Genomic DNA, 21867 nt, shown 5'->3' on the forward strand with positions numbered 1-21867 from the left:
CTTGTGTTTATTTGCGACACATACTGTATTTCTAAGCTTAACATTTGCCACTTACTTCCACAGCTTGGCCATTCTGAAGTCAGATCTATCTGTGGTCTTTGCCGTGTAAGCCTCCTGCTGGATGCTGAGTCCTAAGACAAAGCCCTGTTTACACTAATGGCCCACTAGGCTTTTTGTCCCTTTGCCACAGGAACAACTACCATTGGGAGGACATCAATAGAATTTAACATTTTGACATTTTTCCTCAAGCACTCAAAACCAATATTGACCCAGCACCCCTGCCTGGTCGGCTTTAGTGCAAGACCTTGGCATACAAATCAAGCTGGTGCAAGCAGAACCGCAGGCCACCAGTTGAAGGGTGAGGCCAACAATAGCCAACCCAGGATGGGGCTCTCCCACTGGGCAGGCAGTGTGACCACTGTGCCTGGTTTCAAGCTGGTCCACAGAAGTTCGAGGTATAAAAGAGCCCATGCTCTCCCGCCCGCTTTAATGATTACATCTGAGAGAGCCAATTGTGTGTGTACTCGCGACCCTGCTGCTGAGTGAGCTGGACAAGCACAAGGGACAGTGGGGGCGCTCACATGTGCAGAACAACCCCATAGCGGGCAACTACTTCTCAAAGGCCGGATTACAATCAGTTAGAGCCTAATGAGTGGGAAGTTGGACTTGTAACCTGTTGCAGCAGGGTAGTTGTTTTGAATGCTCCCAGTCAGCACACACATCAATAACCTCGGAAATAGCTCGCCACTCAAGCGGCAAACAGCGGGAAGCGGCTGAGTCTTGCGTTTGTCGCCTTGCCGCAGTCGACCGTTGCGCCTCAGCTGTTGACAGGAATATAAAAGCATATTTCATACTTGGTTATGTGTATCTCTTTTACGTCTGGGGAGTTCTTCGTTGCATGGTGGATTACTAGGCTCACTTGTTTGGTGACCTAAAGATCATAAACAAAACATCTAGTGGTGATACATTAAGACTTAGGAAGGGTTACTTCACTACCAGATGGTATTGGGGGGGGTTCCGGTCCTTCTTGTATGTGTTTTCTAATTAACTCATTCACTGCAATTGACGGCTATAGACGTAAAAAATTCATTTGAACTATATTAGTTTCACTTTTTTTTCCACTTTTGTTAACAAGAAAACATGAAAACCTAGATTTTTTTTTATTGTGCATTTATAACAGATATAAAATTTGTGATTAATCGATTAATTACAATTTTAAAAATGTAATCGTCTGACGCCCCTAGTTTTTTATAATGTTTTCTTTTTTTTAATTAGGGGCATCGGGCAATTACAATTTTTAATTGTAATTAATCACATGACTTCACTGGTTAACTCAAGATTAATCACAAATTGTATATCTGTCCTAAATGTACAATACATTTTTTCTAGGTTTTCATACTCTTGTTAACAAAAGTGAAGGAAAAAAAAATGAAACTAATAGTCCAAACTCATTTTTGACGTCTATAGCCGTCAATGGCAGTGAATGAGTTAATATGGAAAAGCCATTTGCCTGTTTTGAGCCCTTTTAACTCTGCTTACAAAAAAAAAAAAAAGGTTTCTTAGTTGGCATTTTTGTCCGTTGTCCTTGTGATCTCATAACAAGTCATCAGTTGCAGACTTATTTTATTTATTTTTTTACTGTAAAGTAGCCTGATAAGGAACATGTCAGTATGTTTTGCTGGACTTTATTATTAATATTTTTTAACAGTATTGTTGCTTTCATTCAACCTATGTTGTCATTTACTTTGTATTCATCAATAAATTTCAGCATTGTTCAATGAGTCTACACAGTGTCTATGGTATTCTCTCTAATAATCCTTTTACGGTGGCCTTACGTGTAGCACAGGATGAAACATGACCGATCTGTGTTTACAATAACTGTAAGAAGGACGCTTTTTCCTCTCACAGAAAGGGCAGTGTGCAAGCACGTGTCGCAGCCCAGCAGGGGAGCTGGTCCACAGGCCGCTCTCACCTGCAAGACCCTCTCTGCAGGGCTAGGTTCTTTCAAGGCCCACGGCAGGAGAGCAAGAAGAGAAGGTGAAGCAGCAGGTGCAAAAGCAACAATCTGGCCTGAGGTGAGGTTGGGAGGAGGGAAGGTGGTTGGGGGACGAGTGAAAGCAGAGGTCTTAACGGCTTTCCAATTGCCTAGAAAAGCTGTTTTTAATGATAAATGTTTTTTTTTCCAACCCATAAATTGTATTTGCAAGTGGTTTGGGATAACTGCAGTACTTTTTGTTATGAGTGTGCCTTTTAACCTGACTAAAACAGTGGTTAATAATGTTTTAATGGTGCTAATTTGCAGGGACTAAAAGCCATCAAAGACACAAATTATGGCTATTGGTCAATTAAAGGACTAAACTTAATGGAGCCCAGGCCTTTTATTTATGTATGTATTTGTTTTTTAACAATAGAAAGATAGCATGGCACAACCACCAAGCAAAAATGTTACAAAATGCCTCTAAGAGGAAATAATCACAATATTGATTAAATTTACTCACAAATGTATCTACTCAATGTGAAATCTGGCCCTGTTTAGTCAAACAATAGGCCGATACACTATACTGGTAGTTGCAGGAATTAAAGAAAGAAACAGCACACGGAGATAATTTCCGGTGGTATACCTGGGGATCTCCCAAGCACACTAATATGCTGAATATTTTGTGTGCTTAAATTCAAATACAGTACATAACTCAAGTATATTATCCCCCAAAAATATTTACTTGCCTTACATTGCAGTATTTTATGGAAAAATGTCATTCCAGTCTGTCAGTATTCAGCACATCAAGAGTACTGTAATGTTGTGTTCATTAGATGTGAATGGCAACATTGTTGTTTTGGTGCAACAGGTGCAGATTAGAAAACGGGGAAAAAAAGTTAAACAACATTAATAATGGACCCTTGCACCCACCCCCCCCCCCCCCCCTCTCGTTTCTTGCTATTACAGTTAGTTCTGTGGACCTTCACAAAATGTTAGTTGCCAGATCAACTCTTAAAAAGTTTGATCATCTTATAATGTTGGGATGTATTATTACCTTTAATGTTACCAAGCATGCACACTCATTTTTACACAAAATGTATCACAAAATAATGTCGCTCGTATCAAGAAAGAGGGCGATTTCACTTATTTGTAATACTAATACTAATAATAATAATAATAATAATAATAATAATGCATCAGATTTATATAGTGCTTTTCTGGACACATTATTCAAGCACTCACACGTTCACACTCTGGAGGCAGTAAGCTACTTAAAGGAATACAAGACTTATGAAAAACTAACCAGCTATTCTGTGAAAAATGGTTAATTTCAACTCTTCCCTGAAAAAAATGTCAATTTATGTTGAACGATTATGATTTAATGTTTTGTTTTTTTTCTGAATATTTTTTGCATTAATACAGTATCGGCCATTTTGGACAGTCACGTGATTATCGTGACGTGTTACGTGTGTAAAACACGCATATATGACATGGCCGCTAATGACAACAAAGCATCTCACGAGGAATTATTGCGTTTCACGGCGGACACCAAAGTGAAATTACGCCCTAAAGCAAATAATCACTTCTTCAAAAGCAGTACAGCCACGGAGGACTCGCCAAAGATTTGTGTCCACAGTCGAAAGTGGGGACATGCTACATGTTGCGTGCTAGCACGCTAGCCCACGTTAAGAGAGGCCACCCCACACCGCCCCACCCCCACACGGAATGACATGAAACCTGACGTGTTGAGGATTTTACTCTGATCAGAATTGGCGCAGTAATTGGGATAGAAGACGCTCTTTTTCTTGCCCATTACGTCTACAAACTCCCATTCAAGTGAGCGACGGCAGCTGTCGTTTATGCACGGGATACGTCATCACGGTCACGTAACCAGGAAAATGGCCTTCTTCCTCTGGTCGTTGAATCGGTGGAAGCTGATGTCTGTGGATCTCACTCTGCTTCATCTATCCTTCCTTCCTTTCCTCAGTCTCTCCTTTGGTCTCTTGAGGTCTCCCTAATTTGTTGGAATTTAGATGTTTCTGGGGTTGGTGAAAGACTTTGGTTGGTAACCCGGTGGGTAGTAGGTAATGTCTGGTCGGTGCTGGATTTCACTTTCCTTTCTTTTTTTGATCCTTCCTCGGGTCTCCTGACAACCTCACGATTCTAGCTGGATTCTGAAGTATTCGGTTTAGGTGAACGGTATGAGATTTTTAATAGGTTTTAGGTAAACTAATGAGTACACACTCACACGCACGCACAAAATAAAAATACAAATATATATTTTTTTTTATTAAAAAAAAGGAGAGCAATGATGATGACATGTCGAATCGGTAAAATTACCGAATGAACAATACTGAGCTCTCTCTCTCAAAAAAGAAAAGGGAAAAAAAGGATAATGGCGTTCACCACGGTATGTTTTGATTTTGATACTTAATCGCTTTAAAAGAAAATTCAGGAAATAAGATGCCAGAGATATTTGCACTTTTATTCTTTATACACAATGCCTAATCCAATACTGGAAAAAGGAGTTATTAGTGGTGGGTTCTTTTAAGTAGCCACAGCTGCCCTGGGGCAGGCTGACGGAAGCGTGGCTGCCAGTGTGCGCCTACGGCCCCACCGACCACCACCAAACATTCGCACCTTTCAGACACCAGTGTGAGTGGCACTGGAGGCAATGCGTGTGAAGTGTCTTGCCCAAGGACACAACGACACGACTTGGGAGAGAGCGGGGATCCAACAGCCAACCTTGAGCCACGGCCGCCAAATTTACGTTACAGATAACTCAAACTGCTGTTCACCTCGTAAAAAAAAACAAAAAACATTGTTAATTATTCTGGTTTTTATTTAAATAGATGTTGTGCCCCATAACAATGTGGCCAGTCAATGTGAGAGCTGCACTTTGAAGGAGAGATCATATTAAAAAGACTTCCAGCATTTAAATCTCTCTCGCCACATGCTCACTACTTCATTTTGCGATAGTTGTGGGAACGCGCTCCAGCCCCAGCTGATGGTTGTAATATATGTTGCTGTTGTGCGAGCAGTTGGGTACCACCGCTCACCACTGTGCTGGAACCCGTTTAATCAAACAGAACCCACTGTGAAATCCCGACTCCCCGCCTACCAAAAGCAAGCGTTTCTCCTCAGCAACCCCAAAGTGGCAGCGAGTATTTTGCGACAGCTTCTACTATAATGTACCCACTGACGGCGCTGGCCTCTGTGCCCTCTTCTCAAGTTATATTAGAGCACAGCTGGAGGTCCGGTTGAGCTATGGAGAAGGATGGAGGATGGTGGTTCTCAATACAATCTGGCATTTTCTCATGCCTTGAGTGGGGGGGTGGACTTTGCATGCATTCCATGCTCTGTGCCGCTTCATTCAAATTGTTATTTACTCAAATATATGGTCTGGGTTGACCCTCTTGTCCCAGTTTCATCCGTCATAACATTTGACGTAGCCATGGTGATTCAAATGTTCTTTTATTAACAACTTATCCCAGTTGTCTTGAGATGAAAGGCGTTGTACACACCGGACTGATCGATTCAATATCGATTATTCGATTTTTTAAACCCAGCTCTAGTGATTTTTTATGCCAATCCGAGACCACTGTTTTTTGGTCTCGGTTTTTGTGAAATAGATTTTCCCCAAAAATGTGACTTACAATTTAAAACGTGTGGGGGGTTTTCCTACATAATACATTGACTGTTGTGACTTCTACTTGTACTCCGGAGTGACTTATAGTCTGTAGAAGTAAAAAAAGTAAACAAAAGTGTATAAATATTGTAATTTTGGGGGAGGGGGGGCTCGATTGGGTCGACAATTTTTGTGTAACATGTTTTGTCTTTTGTTTTGTATTCATGACTTAATTTTGCTCTGTGAGATGATGAAAATTGTGTTGACTGTTTGTTTTTGTGAAATAAGGACGTAGGCTTGATAAGTTGGGCCTTCACCCATTGCATTTTCAATTGGCTTTGTTTTCATGTACAATTCTGTAATAAATGTTTATTTGACAGAAGCTAATCAAATAAAAATGTCTCAGTCAATACGTTGCAAAATGTAAAGTTCAGGTCTGGCTTGACTACACTCACTCTGCATATTCCAACAGCTCCGCTACAAGGGCTGATTATTGTGCAGTGTGAAAAGGTCGGAGGCCTGAGAGGTTTTAGGCGCTGACGACATCAGTAATGACGACCTCTGACCGTTTGCTTTTCGTTGGGCCTCATTAAACAAGAATGAACACATCAAGCAATGCTACTTAACAGCCTTTCTGTTATGGCAACCAACAAGCAAATAAGTTCCAACTTGCCTCTTTTCTTTCGCTCCCCATTTGGCCTATAGCATCACACAAGTGAAGAGTCTCTTTCCTGGAGTGCTGCACTCCCCGAGAGCTCGACGAGCACTCGTCACGGTGCGAGCGTATTGTTGCGTGAATGCTTTGGCCTCCGTGCAAATTCTTCCACACTCACAGAGGCCAGCGCCGACTGCGTGGTCGTGTTAATTTAGTTGCCTTTCAACGCGTCTGGACGTCGAAGGAAAAGGAGTTAAAACCATCTGTCAGCACAAGAATGTGGCATTCAGCCGGATAGCGACGTGTCATTAACAAATGTGGCGCCACAATCAGCTAACTTGCAGTTTCCCTCACCATTGAGCCACTATAGTCTTGATAAACCACTGCAAGTGTTTTCGTAGTGACACAGTGAATGGTTGTGCCCCTGTACAGTCATTCTGACAGGCAGATGCAGACGACGCCCACCAAACGGATGAGTCACACCAAGAGGGCAACCAGGGTACAAAACAGGAAGGCAGTCATTGAACTGAACATTTACAGACAGTTTGTGACAACGTTTCAACGTTATGTACTGAAAGAGGAGGTCGTATCTGGGAAATGATCCCAGTGCAGACACAATCAGACAGTATACTTTTCTGGTCTCAATTGGACCTAATACAACCAACTTGAGATCAAGAAATGAAGAGCATCACGGTCACGTGACCAGGATAATGGCCTTCTTCCTCTGGTCGTTGAATCGGTGGAAGCTGATGTCTGTGGATCTCACTCTGCTTCATCTATCCTTCCTTCCTTTCCTCAGTCTCTCCTTTGGTCTCTTGAGGTCTCCCTGATTTGTTGGAATTTAGATGTTTCTGGGGTTGGTGAAGGACTCTGGTTGGTGCTGGATTTCACTTTCCTTTCTTTTCTTTGGTCCTTCCTCGGGTCTCCTGACGGCGGTGTTCGGTTTAGGTGAACGGTATGGGATTTTTTTATAGGTTTTTGGTGAACTAATGAATACACACACACTCACACGCACGCACGCATGCACACACATACACATACTCACCCACATACAAAATAAAAATAAAAAAATAAATAAAAAAATAAAAAAAATTTAAAGAGAGCAATGATGATGACAAAAAATTACCGAATGAACAATACTGAGCTCTTAGAGAAAAAAAAGAAAAAAAAGAAATGAAGAGCATCTGCATGATCAAATCACACCAATGGTGAAGTTGTATGAATAATTGTGCACTGTAATTCATTTGAGAAGAAACAAACACCTCTCAGTATGATATGGGGCAGTCCTCATGTTATGTTATTACCTCTCTGGCAGTGTCAATTAAAATTGAGCGCTATTAATGGTGAGTTTGTTTGCCGACATGACCAAAGCAGGTTTAGTGAGAACCCTAAGTCTGTTAACCCTGAAATGTTGGAAAGTCTGTGTTTTCCGTTTCAGAAAGGGAGGTAACTGAAACCAGAGAAAAAGATGTAACTCCAGCTTGTTTCATGAAAAGAGGTAACTTAAGCTCTCGGTCAGACGCTATGAACCTAACCTCAAGTTTCTCTCTGTCTCCGCCTCTTTTCAGCCACACATGACATCTGTTTCCTCATTCATTCAATCAGCTGGCGAACATAGTTCGCAATAGGCCTGTAATAAAAGTCCGCTTTTTCCACGAACATGTCCTTTTGACAAAGGATCCGGTTGATGAAGGTTCACTCTAACAAGAGAATTGTTGAACCAAATTAAGATTACAAATTGAATTGTTGACCAATTTAATAAAATGGTTTCAATTGGTAACACATGATTACATTTAATTAATCCAAAGTGAATATATTCAGTTTAAATAATTATGAGTTCATTAAACTTAATATATTTACTTTACATTAATTTTGGCTTAACATCCCATCATATATTGTGTGTTGCGCTCGTTTTCCTTACCTGTTGAACAATGTTTTTATATTTCATCTTAAGTCAAGTGCGCTTCTCCCCCCAGGATTGCACCGAAATGAAATAAATTAATGAGCTATCATTTAAGCAGCAACGTTTTCCCACGCCGCCTCCCTCTCTTTTGCAGCTGCTGCGGGTGCAACACCTTTTTTCTAAAGGCATGTTCAAATTCGCCATACGATCGCATTAAGATAGGTAAAAAAAAATATTTAAAAAACGGGGAAGCAGAGGGCGGTGCCACCCTCTGTTTCCTCGTTACCATGGTGACTCGTTTTTTTTATGGTGGTCGTTTATGCGCTTATCTCCAGGTGACGCTACTCTGCGTTGATCAAACAGCTGTCTTGGAACCAAAAACTCAGAGTTTCCTATCTCAGGGTAAGTCAACTCACAGTTCAGGGTTAGTCTCAGAGTTTGTTGAACCTGCTTTGTGAAACGGACCCGTGATGAAGATGGCATCATAAAGTGTGTTGGAAGTGTGCGCGTGTTTCTCACGAAAAGTAACCTCAACATGACTGGCCGTTACACTTCCTATTGATCTCCATGTCCCTGATAACCCGGGTGACCCAGGCCCAAGGAAGGAAGCTCGTTTGCGGCAGAGAAATTGTCACTCCTTTGTTTTGAGATAACTTATTAACCTGTCAAGTCCACTAAGAGAAGAATGATTTGTCTCATGGCTCAACGTATGTTTAACCAAGAGTAAACAGGAGTACGTCTGCACAGAAGAATGGCGTTCATTCTCAAGGAAGAAAGTTTCATGTAAACATACCTTGGGTAAACCAATACAACTTCAACTTACTGAATTCTAGAGTCAATAACAGTTACTTGGTTACAGAAAATGTTTGCACAAAAAAACACGTCTAGGCCATAAATATAAAATGATCAAATTAAAAACTGTCAGAAAAATACTAAATACAGAAAATATCAATCACAAATGGTCAGCGTGCACCTCAGGCTGAGGCGTGTGACACGGTGTCACGCATCCTCAGGTCGCGCTCGGCGTGCCTTACAATCACTGCGACTGTTGTACTTCAAGGGAGGAAGCGGGGAAAATGGGCTGAATTGTTTTTACTGGTGTCAGGAGTCAGGCCGCCTCAAGGAATCTGAAGCTGCCGTCTGCCGGGCTAAAAATACTCTGGCAGCATGCAGCTAATGTGAAATGATGCGGTTGTGTGCCTAATGACGACGTGGAAGGAAGCAGCGGAGGCGGACAGATCGCAGGCTTCAGCACGTGGTGTGCGTGTGGTGCACAAGCCTCAACACAATGAAGCAATCTCCTGCTTCCAACGCATTCGCAACCAGAAATAGTTATGCAAAACTCCAATGTGTAGTCATTTCTCACAGAAAATGCTTCTTCGGTTCACTGAAGATACTAAACGGTCCTCGGATGTGAATGTGAGTGTAAATTTCAATATTTATATAGGCTATATAATATTTGACACTATTATTATGTTTCGGTTTTGTAGGGGTTGGATTTTGTTTATTATGGGTATGTTTGTTGTTTTTGTCTGTGGTTGGTGTTTGTCATGTGTTCCTGATTTCTCCCTTTGTCTCGTTATGTCTGATCGCGTCCACCTGTGTTTCTTTCCTTCCCAGTGTGTCTGACCAATCGTTGCTCTCAGCCTATTGTGTCTCATTAGTGTTGGTGTCCAGTCTGGGTCGTCCATTGTCGTTTCCAAGTTTTGTCGTTTCTCCCATGTCGTGTTAGTTCCTCGTCATGCCGCTTGAGTTTGCTTTGATTTAGGACTTGGTTGTTTTTTGTAAGCACGTTGTGCACCATCTTGTTTTTGTTTAATTAATAAAACATTTTTGTTTTGGACTTTACCTCGGCCTCCTCGCTCTGCCCCCCCACACTTGGGTCCAAAACAACAGCCAACCGTGACAACAATGCGCCATGTTTTTCAATTCAATTAGATTTTAATTAACAAATATCTCATACATGAACATGAACAAAATTCATTACCAGGCTAAAGACACACACTACAGGGTTTTTTTTCTTCTATAAACTGAAAACAATGTTCACAAAGCCCTGACTCACACTCAAGTTAAAAGAAAAAATAGAAACAGTCCGTTTACTGACCCAAATCCCTCTGATTCGAAAGGTGCATGGCGCGCGCCCTGGACTGGTCGCCAGCCAATCGCAGTAATCATTTTAGTGTGGTTGCATCAGTGTGATCGGTGTGCCAGGAATTAGGGCACTGAGAGATCCAAGAATAGAAAAGTGCAAAAAAAACTATTCCAATAAGAACTCAAATGACCACTCAGTATGGTACTTATATGGGCCTCTGCCAAGGCACTCTGTCCTTATCGATAATGTACTGAGGAAATTAAGAAACTGTTTCCAAAATTGTCTATACCACTTGAACTCATAGCCAAGGGTTGAACGCCCGTTAAGCAATATATGCAAATACTCAGGGTGCCATTGCCACTAGAGGGTGGCCAAAAATAAATAAATAAATCATCTTCACTATAATCAGAGCCACCTCTTTCACCCCCAAATCTGAATTGTACTATTCACACTTCATGGAGAAAAAACAACAAAACATATTTGAGTTGCCGATTCGCATCTACAGAAATGTAGAGTTCCTGCAGGCCCTAATGTAAACGTCATGATTCTGTCGGATTGATTTGACGCTTTTTTTCCTCCCCCCCAATATTGTGTTTTCTATATATCAACGTTTTAATTCAATTCATTTAGACTTTTGGAAAACAATACAACTTTGTGCAGCTTTGACCTCTCCCCTCAGCTGCAGCCACAGGTGTTCAGGGTATTTTTGTAGATTAGTCCTGTGCCCAAGTCAAAGATAAATAGGGTCACTGTGAGATTAAGTGAGATCGCCTAACTTTATCCATTAATAACATTCCCACGCTTCATAGTCTCACAAATATCTACGGCGTTGTTCATCTGGACCCAGCATATAAAATATCAGAGTAAAAGAGAAAGCGTTTGGGACTTATACAGAATTACTGCCCACTATACAGTATAGAATAGGGGTGGGTAAAGTATGGCTCAGAGCCCACATACATTGTGTCACCTACGTGGTGTAGATGACTTAATACCATTATACAGTGTATGTGGGGTAAGCTACACCAGTGTATCATCTGGCCCAACAAGGAGTTACATTACGAACAGTCCTGGAATCTATCAATCACACATATGGACAATTTACAGTCTTCATTTAACCTACCATGACTATTTTTGGACATGGGAGGAAGCTGGAGCATGTGAACAAGAACCAAATCCCAAACTACAGAACCGCGAAGAAGACGGGCCGGACTTGTCTGCTATGTTGCCCTTTCAAAACAATGGTTGTTAGGCGCCATCAAGTGGTTTATTGTGAGCAATGCACTAGGCATATGTAATTGGGTTTGATGAGTAAACAAGGTGTGGGAATATAAACTTCCACATTGTTCATGATGTGTTCGGGCAGGTTAATTGTTAGAGGAGTTAAACTCGAAGATGTGCGCCAGATGTGTTGTCAGTGTCGGTTGAGCTGAAGACAAAGATGCTTTTGTCTGCATACACCTGATCCAATTTTACCATTGTCAAGAGGCCTGCAGGCACATTTGGCAGCAGACCTGTTTAAACTGTTGACAGGAACCAATTATAAACAGTAAAGAGTCAAACACCACCATCGAGATGCACAAGTACAAATAGTCTACTTTCTCATGAATGTTAACTAAATTATGCATTCCATCACGTGCAAACATTGTATATTAGACCTGGAGCATTGAATGATTGTGATGCATCATCAGAACTTTAAAATATGTGCAGAGACTCTCCAAATTCAATTAATCAAAAGTGAGCTATATTCATACTTTGTGGATCGTGAGGCTAGAGGTATTGACGTATGCCATAAAGCAGACAGCACACTTGTAGTTTTTGTGTGGCAGTGTTCCTACCATCCTCCTCAAAGTTGCTTAGTGGCAGTAAAAATGATACATCCATGCAATATTGCATTTAAAAAAATCCATGATACAGCAAGGCCGTGAAAAGTGAACCACGCTATAGCGAGGGAACACTTTTATATATATATATATATATATATATATATATATATATATATATATATATACACACACACACTTTTGATTGTATCTGTTTACTAGATACTGTTGAATAAACGCTGAATTGCTGTGCTTTACACGGTAAACAATTAGGGTTAAATATTCTGTGGCATTAGATCTTGAGCAGATTGCAATCTTAAATCCAAGAACTGACTAATAAGATTCTAATCCTGTTGATGGAAACATAAGCCCACCCGTGCTAAAACAGCCCACTGCCTCAGGTGCTGTGGCAGCACAAGCCTCTGCTCGTCCCCCTTAATGCAACTGGTGAAAGGAGTGGACACTCTTGGGCACGCAGCCCAGTGTGGCTTGCCTAATTAGAAGGTCTGCTTTCTCATAAATATCTATGGTGATGGCAACTAGGCAAATAAAGGTTGTTGTTGCAGCCTGTGAAAGTGTTAGGCACTGTGACACAGGATATGGCAAAACACTGTCTTCATATTTAAGTCATTTATTTTCCAAAGTTGGCCATCCATGTAATTTCTGCCATCTGGCAAGTACAACAACAACAACAACAACAACAACAGCATCATAATGCTGAGAACGATGTCGATTCATCCATTTAATAATTTGCCCTATTTATATAGCACCCATTACTTATAATAATTTAAAATCATTAATAAGAACAGTTAAAGACAAAGCTTGGGATTGAATTATAACAGCAAGTTGTCCACCAAATTCAGTGCAGATAATTCAAAGGTTTCATTGACCCAAGGGAACCAATCGTGATGAATCAACACATGCTGCCGCAATTAAGGTGCATTAGGCATCAACTAAGTGCAGTTTAGCAGATAATAATAAGCCCAAGACAGATAAGTTATCTCTGTATCTTTTAGTGTCAGTGACATTATGACAGCAAGGATGGGCCCCGTAATCACATTGTCCTCACTGATAGCTGTAAACAAAGGCTAAGCCACCCCAATGAGAAACAAACCTGCCTAATGGTACACTTCGCAAGAGGGACCAAAAACCACAATCTTGCCTTTAGTCTGACAGATTGGATTTAATTAGCAAGTGTGTATTTGTGCACTGTCATACCTTGAGCTGAAAATAAATTGTAACAATTAAAAATGTTCATATTGGGTACAGTCAAAGACGATTTTGCATTATCAATATACTAATATCACTCGCATTTACAGAATGGCAATTCAATTTGAAAAAATGTATGTGCATTCATGAACTAGTAATTTACTGTATGGCTGTATGATCTAAGGTAACTGTTTCTGTTGCTGTTTGAGGTAGTTTGTGCCTTGCTCTAGGGCCCGTCGACAGTAAGCAGACTAGTATGGCTCATGTTTTCGACGCTCCCTCTAATTTGCTGGTTGTTATCTACTTTGTAGGGATGGGGGGAAAAAAATATAACTCGGATAAGTCAGCTTCAAAAACAGGTCGACACAGAATCTACCTTGAAGATCTTGACACAACATCCAACCGTGAACTGAACAGTATTCAAACTCCCAATAAGTATTTCACAGTCTATTACCACCTTCTACTGGTGGAATGTTGATACTGCAGTCAAGCTTTGGCGAGGTGACTGGGAATCAGCAGCATCTTGCCCAGCGACACACTCACGTGAGCTCTGGCTCAGCCACAAGGTTAGTGTGGCGAATGTGTTGTTGTTTTTAACCCCCTTGATTTTTGATGCCCCCTACCCCCATAAAATGTGTCTCAGGAGAATACGGCAGGCTATTTTGTTTCATTCATAGTCTAGCGACAAAAGCCATAGTATTTGAAATAGTAAGTAGCAGTATAATTTTTCTTTTTTACATTAAACATTTATGTGTTTGTTTACCTGGGTGCTAACGACGCAAATGACACTCACTTGTTGCACGTCCTGTTAAACAACATGAATTTTGTTTTATGTACATTTAATGATAGTTTGTTTTGTTTCTGTCAAACCAGCAAGAGCTTTGCCTTTGGGCTCAACTCCTTTTTTTACCAAAACCGACCGATACAGAGTCCGCATCACTGCAGACGCTGCACCGATCCACCTGCCGATCTCCCGCTCCAACCTACCCTCACTCGTGAACAAGACCCCAAGATACCTGAACTCCTCCACTTGGGGCAGGATCTCATCCCCGACCCGGAGAGGGCAGTCCACCCTTTTCCGACTGAGGACCATGGTCTCGGATTTCGTGGTGCTGATTTTCATCCCAACCGCTTCACACTCGGCTGCGAACCGCTCCAGTGAGAGTTGAAGATCATGGCTTGAAGAAGCCAACAGCACCACATCATCTGCAAAAAGCAGAGATGCAATGTTGAGGCCACCAAACGGACCCCCTCAATGCCTCGGCTGCACCTAGTAATTCTGTCATGAGTTATGAACAGAATCGGTGACAAAGGGCAACTTTAGCAGAGTCCAACCCTCACTGGAAACAAATTCGACTTACTACTCTGACATCGGTCGTACAGGGGACTCGGTACCCCGTACTCCCGAAGCAACCCCCACAGAATTCCCCGAGAGACAAACGCCTTCTCCAAGTCTACAAAGCACATGTGGACTGGTTGGGCGAACTCCCATGCACCCTCGAGGACCCTGCCAAGGGTGTAGAGCTGGTCTACACCCAGTAGTCTACTTTCGTTCCACTGCCGGGACGAAAACCACACTGCTCCTCCTGAATCTGAGATTCGACTTCCCGGCGGACCCTCCTCTCCAGCACCCCTGAATAATAGACCTTACCAGGGAGGGTGAGGAGTGTGATCCCTCTATAGTTGGAACACACCCTCCGGTCCCCCTTCTTAAAAAGGGGGACCACCACCCCGGTCTGCCAATTCCAAAGGCACTGTCCCCGATAGGGTTCCATTCAATTTAATGAACACCCTGCAATTGATGCCCACGTAGTCAGAAGGAACATGGCGCAAATCCTGTACAACAACTTAAGCAACTTCCCAGTTTGGAGTATTTTTAAAGTTGTGAAACGTTACTTTAAATAGACGGTACTGCTCTGTTGGAGATGCAGGCATGACGTGCATTACGTGATCAGAAGCATCGTTCTATATTTGTCAAATCATGAGGCTTGTTGTGACGCCTGCAAAAAGGACGCCTCCCCCCCTCAAGAAATACAACATGGTGCCCGACAAACTGCAGACCTGTGGACCTGCAGAACCTCTTAAAGATCCTAGTGAGTCAGGTAGGAAACGGGCACACTTGATGCTAATACTAGTTGCTAGATTGGACTATTTAACCTTTATTTGACAAGACTAGTCCCACCTGACAATGGCAGCAATAATTTTCACTGGTTCTCTTTATTTTCTCGGATGCATTGCTCTCAATGACACATTGCATTATAGTCTTGCTACATGATTAGAATAGACCATTCCCTGTGTCCCACAAGCGGCATAGAGAATGGATGGATGGACATTCCTTTTAAGTTGTGTTTTCACATCCATCAAGTTAGATAGATAGATAGATAGATAGATAGATAGATAGATAGATAGATAGATAGATAGATAGATAGATAGATAGATAGATAGATAGATAGATAGATAGATAGATAGATAGATAGATAGATAGATAGATAGATAGATAGATAGATAGATAGATAGATCATAAAAAAAAAATACTTTTATGATTTATAAAAATCATGTTACTGACTGTCATTCTATTTCCTTTAATGTCTTGAAGTGCTTATAAGGGCCTTAAAATTATTGCAGTTGTATTCTCTTTTCAGGTTGCATCGAGTCCCCCAAGTTTAAATGGAGGACTTGGAGTTCAGCATGGAGATCTGCGACCGCGACTTTTTTGAGATGTGTGAGGAGTGTGACTTGCGTCCTCCATCGCTGGCGACAGCAGACGACTCTGGGCTGAGTGATAGTAATCACACAAAGTCCACATTAGTAGAAAGTGCCCAGAAAGTCCATCTGACCGGACCCTACTCAGAGGCCGACTGCAAGGGCTTGGATGTGGAGGCCCATCTTGGTGAACTAGCCACCGGTGGAATGGAGAGCATCCTGTCAGGCAGCGAGGAAGATATTCACCTACAATCGGTTAATATGTTCTTTGAAGGGATGACAAACCAGAAAAACGTTGGAAAAAGCAAAGGGTTGAAGCAGGAAAATGGACTGCGCAGCAATGGAATTGAAGCCAGCTCGAAGCTGCCTGCCAGAGATGAAACAATAGTTGTCAAAGAGAACAACCTTGACAAAATGGACACCAGAGAAAAAGCCCAGCCTGTTTCTTATACTTTTTATGACCCTCCAACCTGCAGCTCACAGTTCAAGACTGACAAGTCAACTCGTACTGAGTCATCCATCAGAGTCTGCACTGGGACCAGATCAAATGAGACAACTCTTCGTGAACCTGATGACTTGTTCAACCTTCATAAGTCACAATGGGGCACAGTCAGCACAAAAGAAGTTCTTAGCCCAACATCACCGCTGACCTCCATGAAAAGGAGGAGAAGGAAGAAGAGATGGCACAGCATGGAGTCAACCCAGAGTAGACATGAGATGTGGAATGATGAGGAGCAGAATTTGTCTCCATTTGATGGTGATGTAAAGATAACATATTCAAACGAGTCACAAAAGACTGATGTATTAGTCACAACCATGGTCCCATCTGGAGGTCCATGCCAACCTGACAGCAAGTGCAGATGTAGAGATGGTGAACAAAATGATGAATTAATGTGTCCCCAGTGCTTTAATCATTCAATCTGTGGAGATCAATTCAATCTAGTCAAGGCAGCTACTGAGAGAGCAGACTGGTTTGATGATGATGATGGGGATGGTGGCCAAGGTGACACCCTATCTGCTACTAAGTCTGTCCTGGCTACAGAGGTCTTACATTCTGGCAGAGACAAGCACACGGGCTGTCAAAGGCAGGCTGAACCCCAGCAACAGCTTGAGATGGAAGCTGACAATCTGTACCAAAATAGCCATGACTTTTTGTTCATATCTTATGCGCAGAAGTCGACCTTTCCCATCACAGACCTCCAGAAGTGCAAAACCACTGCCTCTCCAGTAGATGACATGGTAACCAAAGTGACCTGTTCTGAATTAACAGCCAACTTTATGGAAATATCAGATCATAAAATGTGCCATTTAGAAACCCCTTTAGCGCTTATGGAAACAAAACATCACGTGGAATGTAAAAATTGTGATGATGAAGACTGTAAGATTAACAATTTTGTTAGTCCGTTTTCAGATAATGGTAAGAGAGAAACAAATCCCGAGTTGTCCAAGTTTGAAGACACAAGGCCAGCATTGACACTGTCCAATAAAGATATCACTGGCCCATATTCATGTCCCAGTCCTGTAAACCCAGTTAACAGATGTGCCGCAATCATGGCCTCGCATGAGGAAGGAGCTCATGACACCGGGCAAATGATAAGAGATTTCAAGGCTGGAGATGACGGTGCCATCTCAACATCATGTGAGCCTGAATACGTGCCAGATCCAAAACATCCAGTTTTTGTCTTGTCTTCTTTTTGGAGTGAGATGGAGAAGCTGACAATTAATGACATAATGAGTCTAAGGAAGACAAATAAGGAGACAGATGAGAGCAATTGCAGTTATTCCTCTCAGTCTGTTGAATCAAAGCCACTGCCAGCTGGTGAGGCCACTTATGGCCGTTTTGAAGCCATTCAGTCAAATCCTGGTTCCACTTCTTCAACGCGTGTCCTGTTGTGGGATAGTGAGCCTGTTGATATGTATCCCGACAAAGCAGAGGTGACATCTTTCAATGGCTCTCCGAGACATGGAAGCCCACCTAAGGGATTCCGAAAGATATCGAAAAATGCGAGCGTACACAATCTTCGAGCTCTGGATTCTCTTGAACCGTACAGCAAAGAAAAGAAAGGACACATTTTGCAAACTTTACAAGAAATAGATAAACACAGTTTAGCTTCAACACACTGCTATAGTTTCTCTCTTTCTGATATGTTTCAGTTCCTCCTTAGTGGAAAACAACAAATCCACAGCCGACCAATGAAAGATGACATCATCAACTTCACTATGGATGGAAATTCCGTCCCTGAAACTTACGACCATTTCTTTGCAGAGTTTGGTATAGAAAATTTCTTCTACCCTTTCGTTAAAGAAGAGGACAACAAAAAGTCATTTCCAGTCACCTCTGCACGGACGAATCTGCACTTGCCAGAAGCCTATGACTATTTCTTTGCATCCTCTTCTTCCGACAATTCTGCAGAGGAAGAGGAGGATGAAAGTTGCAGTCCGATGAGGGTGGTAAGCAGGCTTAGCCAAAAATCAAACGCCACTCAAACCTTTACGGACAATTATGAGAATTTCTTATGTGACAGCAACATGCGAGAGAATTTCTTTTGGACAGCAACATTCTCCTTCAGGAATTGTCATCTCCCTGGAGGTGCAGTCCGAAACAAGAGGTCAATTCCGTCATCATTTGTACATGTGGGGCACAATGTGCAAAATGCACCTCCTCTCCGTGATTTACGACATATGGACCTTCCCGATCTCAGCCAACAAAGGGAAAACAGGATCACCAGACAGATACTGAAACAACCACTCGGATATGAAGACTTTCAAAGAGCTGTTCCAAATCCAAGTAAGAAGTAATTTTGTTAGCAATAACAAGAGGAAATTTGTTTGAATTAGCCCTATGTAATTAATCGTCCTTGGTAACGTAAGTGGGTGTTCCTCATAGAATCAGTAATTTCTCGTTTTGCTCTTTTTCCAATACAAGGTACACCTACCTTTACTTGAAGTGCCTTTACTCACTATTGACACAAAATTAACCTCGCAAGCCAGATTGATAATTGTGATTGACTCGAGGGAGTTCTTCACATTATCAATCTGGGACTTCACTCAATACTTCAAGCTGATTGGACGATGCGGCACCTTGCACGTTTGTTTTGACCAATCAATGCAACGGATGAAAATGTCGTCTTCAGTCCGTTTTAGGGAGGGGGTGAGGGAAAGCAAATCTTTACCAGTCTATCTTTACCAGATAAAAATGCACGAAGCGCCTCTAGCTGTTCAAATTCAACAAGGAAACGGTGAGTAATGGGCTGTTTGCACACATCCACTACTTCCTGAACTCAATATCATTCCTTCATTTCCTGTCTTTCATGATTAAACAAACTGATTAATCCAGGTGTGCCTGACCTCAGTAACCATGACGACAATGGTCAGGTACACCTGGATTAATCAATTTGCCCAATCATGAAAGACAGGAAATGAAGGAGTGGTATTGAGTTCAGGAAGTAGTGGATTTGTGCAAAGAGCCCATTCTGCAAGAACAGAATTAATTGCCCCGTCCCCCGTTCATTTTGTCTGTTAGGTTTATTGATTGACTGGCGACAAGTCCAGGGTTAGCCTGACAGAAAGTGATGGAGGTTGAACACTCTACAAGATGTCTAATGGGAGCCAATAGGCCTAAATGACCAATAACCTAGACCTGACACTACGCATACAGATCTAAAATACTGTACACAGAAAATTAAAATATTGGAAAGATTTACAGCAATAAACCATTGACACAAGCAAATACTAATGCTACGGACGCGTTAACACATCTAAGGTGCTCTCTAAGTTAGTCAGTCAGCCAGTTAGCTAGCTAATAATAGCAGGAATTGTAGGGGGGGCTACTACTGTATATTCCACTGTGTCCAGGATGGATCGTATTTCTGTTATTTCTGCAGAACATTTTGGCGATGCATGTATTCAACCAGGTCATCGTGTGACTTGACAGGAAGTGCCAACATATTAGAGGGCCCTAATGCTCAGCTGTTGTTGTACATTTGCCAATAATGGTGTCCATGTCGTCACTGGCCTCCACTGTGGAAAACTTTCTCACTTTGTTTACAGGGGCTGATATTTCCCTGCTGCCTCTCAGACAATCAGATATGTGTCTGGTCTGTATTGCAGTTGCTTCCTGGGTTCTGAAGACAGCAAATCCCCAAGTTGGAGACATGTGGAAGGCTGGTATGTATGTCAGCATGTAAGATAAGTGTCAAACATAACAGCAGATTAAAAAAAGAAAAAGAAAAAAGAAAAATAATTTACAACCGGAGTTTGGATTTGTCTATTTAGTTTTTAGTTAACCATTCATACATTTTTAAGAACCACAATTACCTTGATGTGTTACTTACTACTTGTACAAACTGTATTTGAATGGTATATGAAACATTTCTATATAGCCTACCAGTACAAAATAATCAACCTGAAATTTAAGAGCGATAAAAAGAAAGAACACTACCCAAGAACTACCCGTGTAATTATTGAAGTCCAGGTAAAATGATTTCAGTCGTGTGCTGACTTGCTTATCATTTGTCTTTTCAAACAGTTCTGTTGGCAAATGTAAGTGCCCTGTCAGCCATTCGATACCTTCGGAGGCACGTCAAGGTGGAGGTGGCAGCCGATCAGAAGAAAGAGCATTTTGCCCTGCTCGGTGGTACTTGATGTTTCTAAATAAGTCAGCACTTATATCAGGTAAGTCATTCTTCCCTAAAACCCACTCTCCTTTGTTATTGTTGCTGTATGTCAAGATTTCGCCATGGCACATCCACATTAACTGTCTGCACAGCCAGGAGAAATATTAGCAAATTTTGGGGGAAATGTAAGCAAGTAGAAATAGCAGACAAACACTTTAAAGCTTTCTTTCACTATATCGCACTGAGACAAGAAAATAATGCAAAAGTTGATGGAAGCCAATTTATAGAGAGTAGAAGGGAACAACAACTTTCCCTGAAAATTGAGAGGACAAGTATATCAACACTGTTCCTGTAAATCTGGTTAGTATTTAAATTATTCAAAAGCAAAAATAAATTCTTATACAACTCTAGCATCATTAGTTTAGCTGACTAAGCTTGCTAGCAACAATGATAGCAATTTGGCCTCATTTTAGAGAGTAGACAATGTGTGTATTTTGGTGAAGGAGCTAACAATAGCATACTACTATTTTACAGCTAATAAAATAGCTTGGGGGGGGGGGGGGGGGGTTCAAATGATGACCACATAGTCTCAACTGGGGCCAGAAAACCTTTTCCTTAACAAATGTCCTGTATTCTGACCATGGTTCAAGATGCAGTTAAATGGTGAAATGACACTTTATCTCTCCTACCTGTATTCTTGCAGGCACTCCGAACAGGAATTCACTAGTGTCATAGGCTGTCAATCAAATTTCTGTATCCACCTGGTTTGGTGACGTCATGGGGAAACCATCCATTCAATTCAACTGTGGGAAGTGAGCCAGGGCACCAGATGGCGGAGTGGTACCGTCACAAATCCTACAATGCAGGTTGGCGTGGGTTCGCTTCCCCGCCTGGGAGCCCGTGATTGTATGTGCATGTGTTTGTGTGAGTGGAGGCAAAAAAAGACGTGGGATGCCAGGCTACATCACGCATTTTGTGGCGTAGCCAAAGGTCAGTTTAATTGTACACTGCTCAAAAAAAGTAAAGGAAAAAAGTGTCCCCTCAATATATATATATATATTTATTTATTTTGCATTAGGCCTACATATACATAGCATATACACTGCTCAAAACAATTAAGGGAACACGTTGTTCCTTTTTTCTTTTTGCAGTAAATAACAGCAAATGGGGCGGCATGGTGACTGGTTAGCACGTCTGCCTCCCAGTGCTGAGGACGTGAGATTGAGTACGGGCTTCGGCCTTCCTGAATGGAGTTTGCATGTT

At 41.8% G+C, this 21867-nt stretch overlaps 1 protein-coding gene across 1 annotated transcript; it reads left to right on the plus strand.

Annotated features, from left to right (window-relative positions):
• Window positions 1–15246: 15246 nt before the first annotated feature.
• On the plus strand, window positions 15247–21745 carry perm1a (PPARGC1 and ESRR induced regulator, muscle 1a). Its single transcript, XM_086069483.1, has 5 exons — window positions 15247–15387; window positions 15928–18776; window positions 20039–20155; window positions 20517–20662; window positions 21308–21745. Exons 2-4 carry the CDS (start codon window positions 15953–15955, stop codon window positions 20630–20632), a joined length of 3057 nt encoding a protein of 1018 aa, XP_085925609.1. The 5' UTR covers window positions 15247–15387; window positions 15928–15952; the 3' UTR covers window positions 20633–20662; window positions 21308–21745.
• Window positions 21746–21867: the final 122 nt, after the last annotated feature.

Source organism: Leptonotus elevatus, chromosome 2 (genome assembly GCF_054856555.1).
Source record: "Leptonotus elevatus isolate MCC_2025b chromosome 2, RoL_Lele_1.0, whole genome shotgun sequence".
NCBI lineage: Eukaryota > Metazoa > Chordata > Actinopteri > Syngnathiformes > Syngnathidae > Leptonotus > Leptonotus elevatus.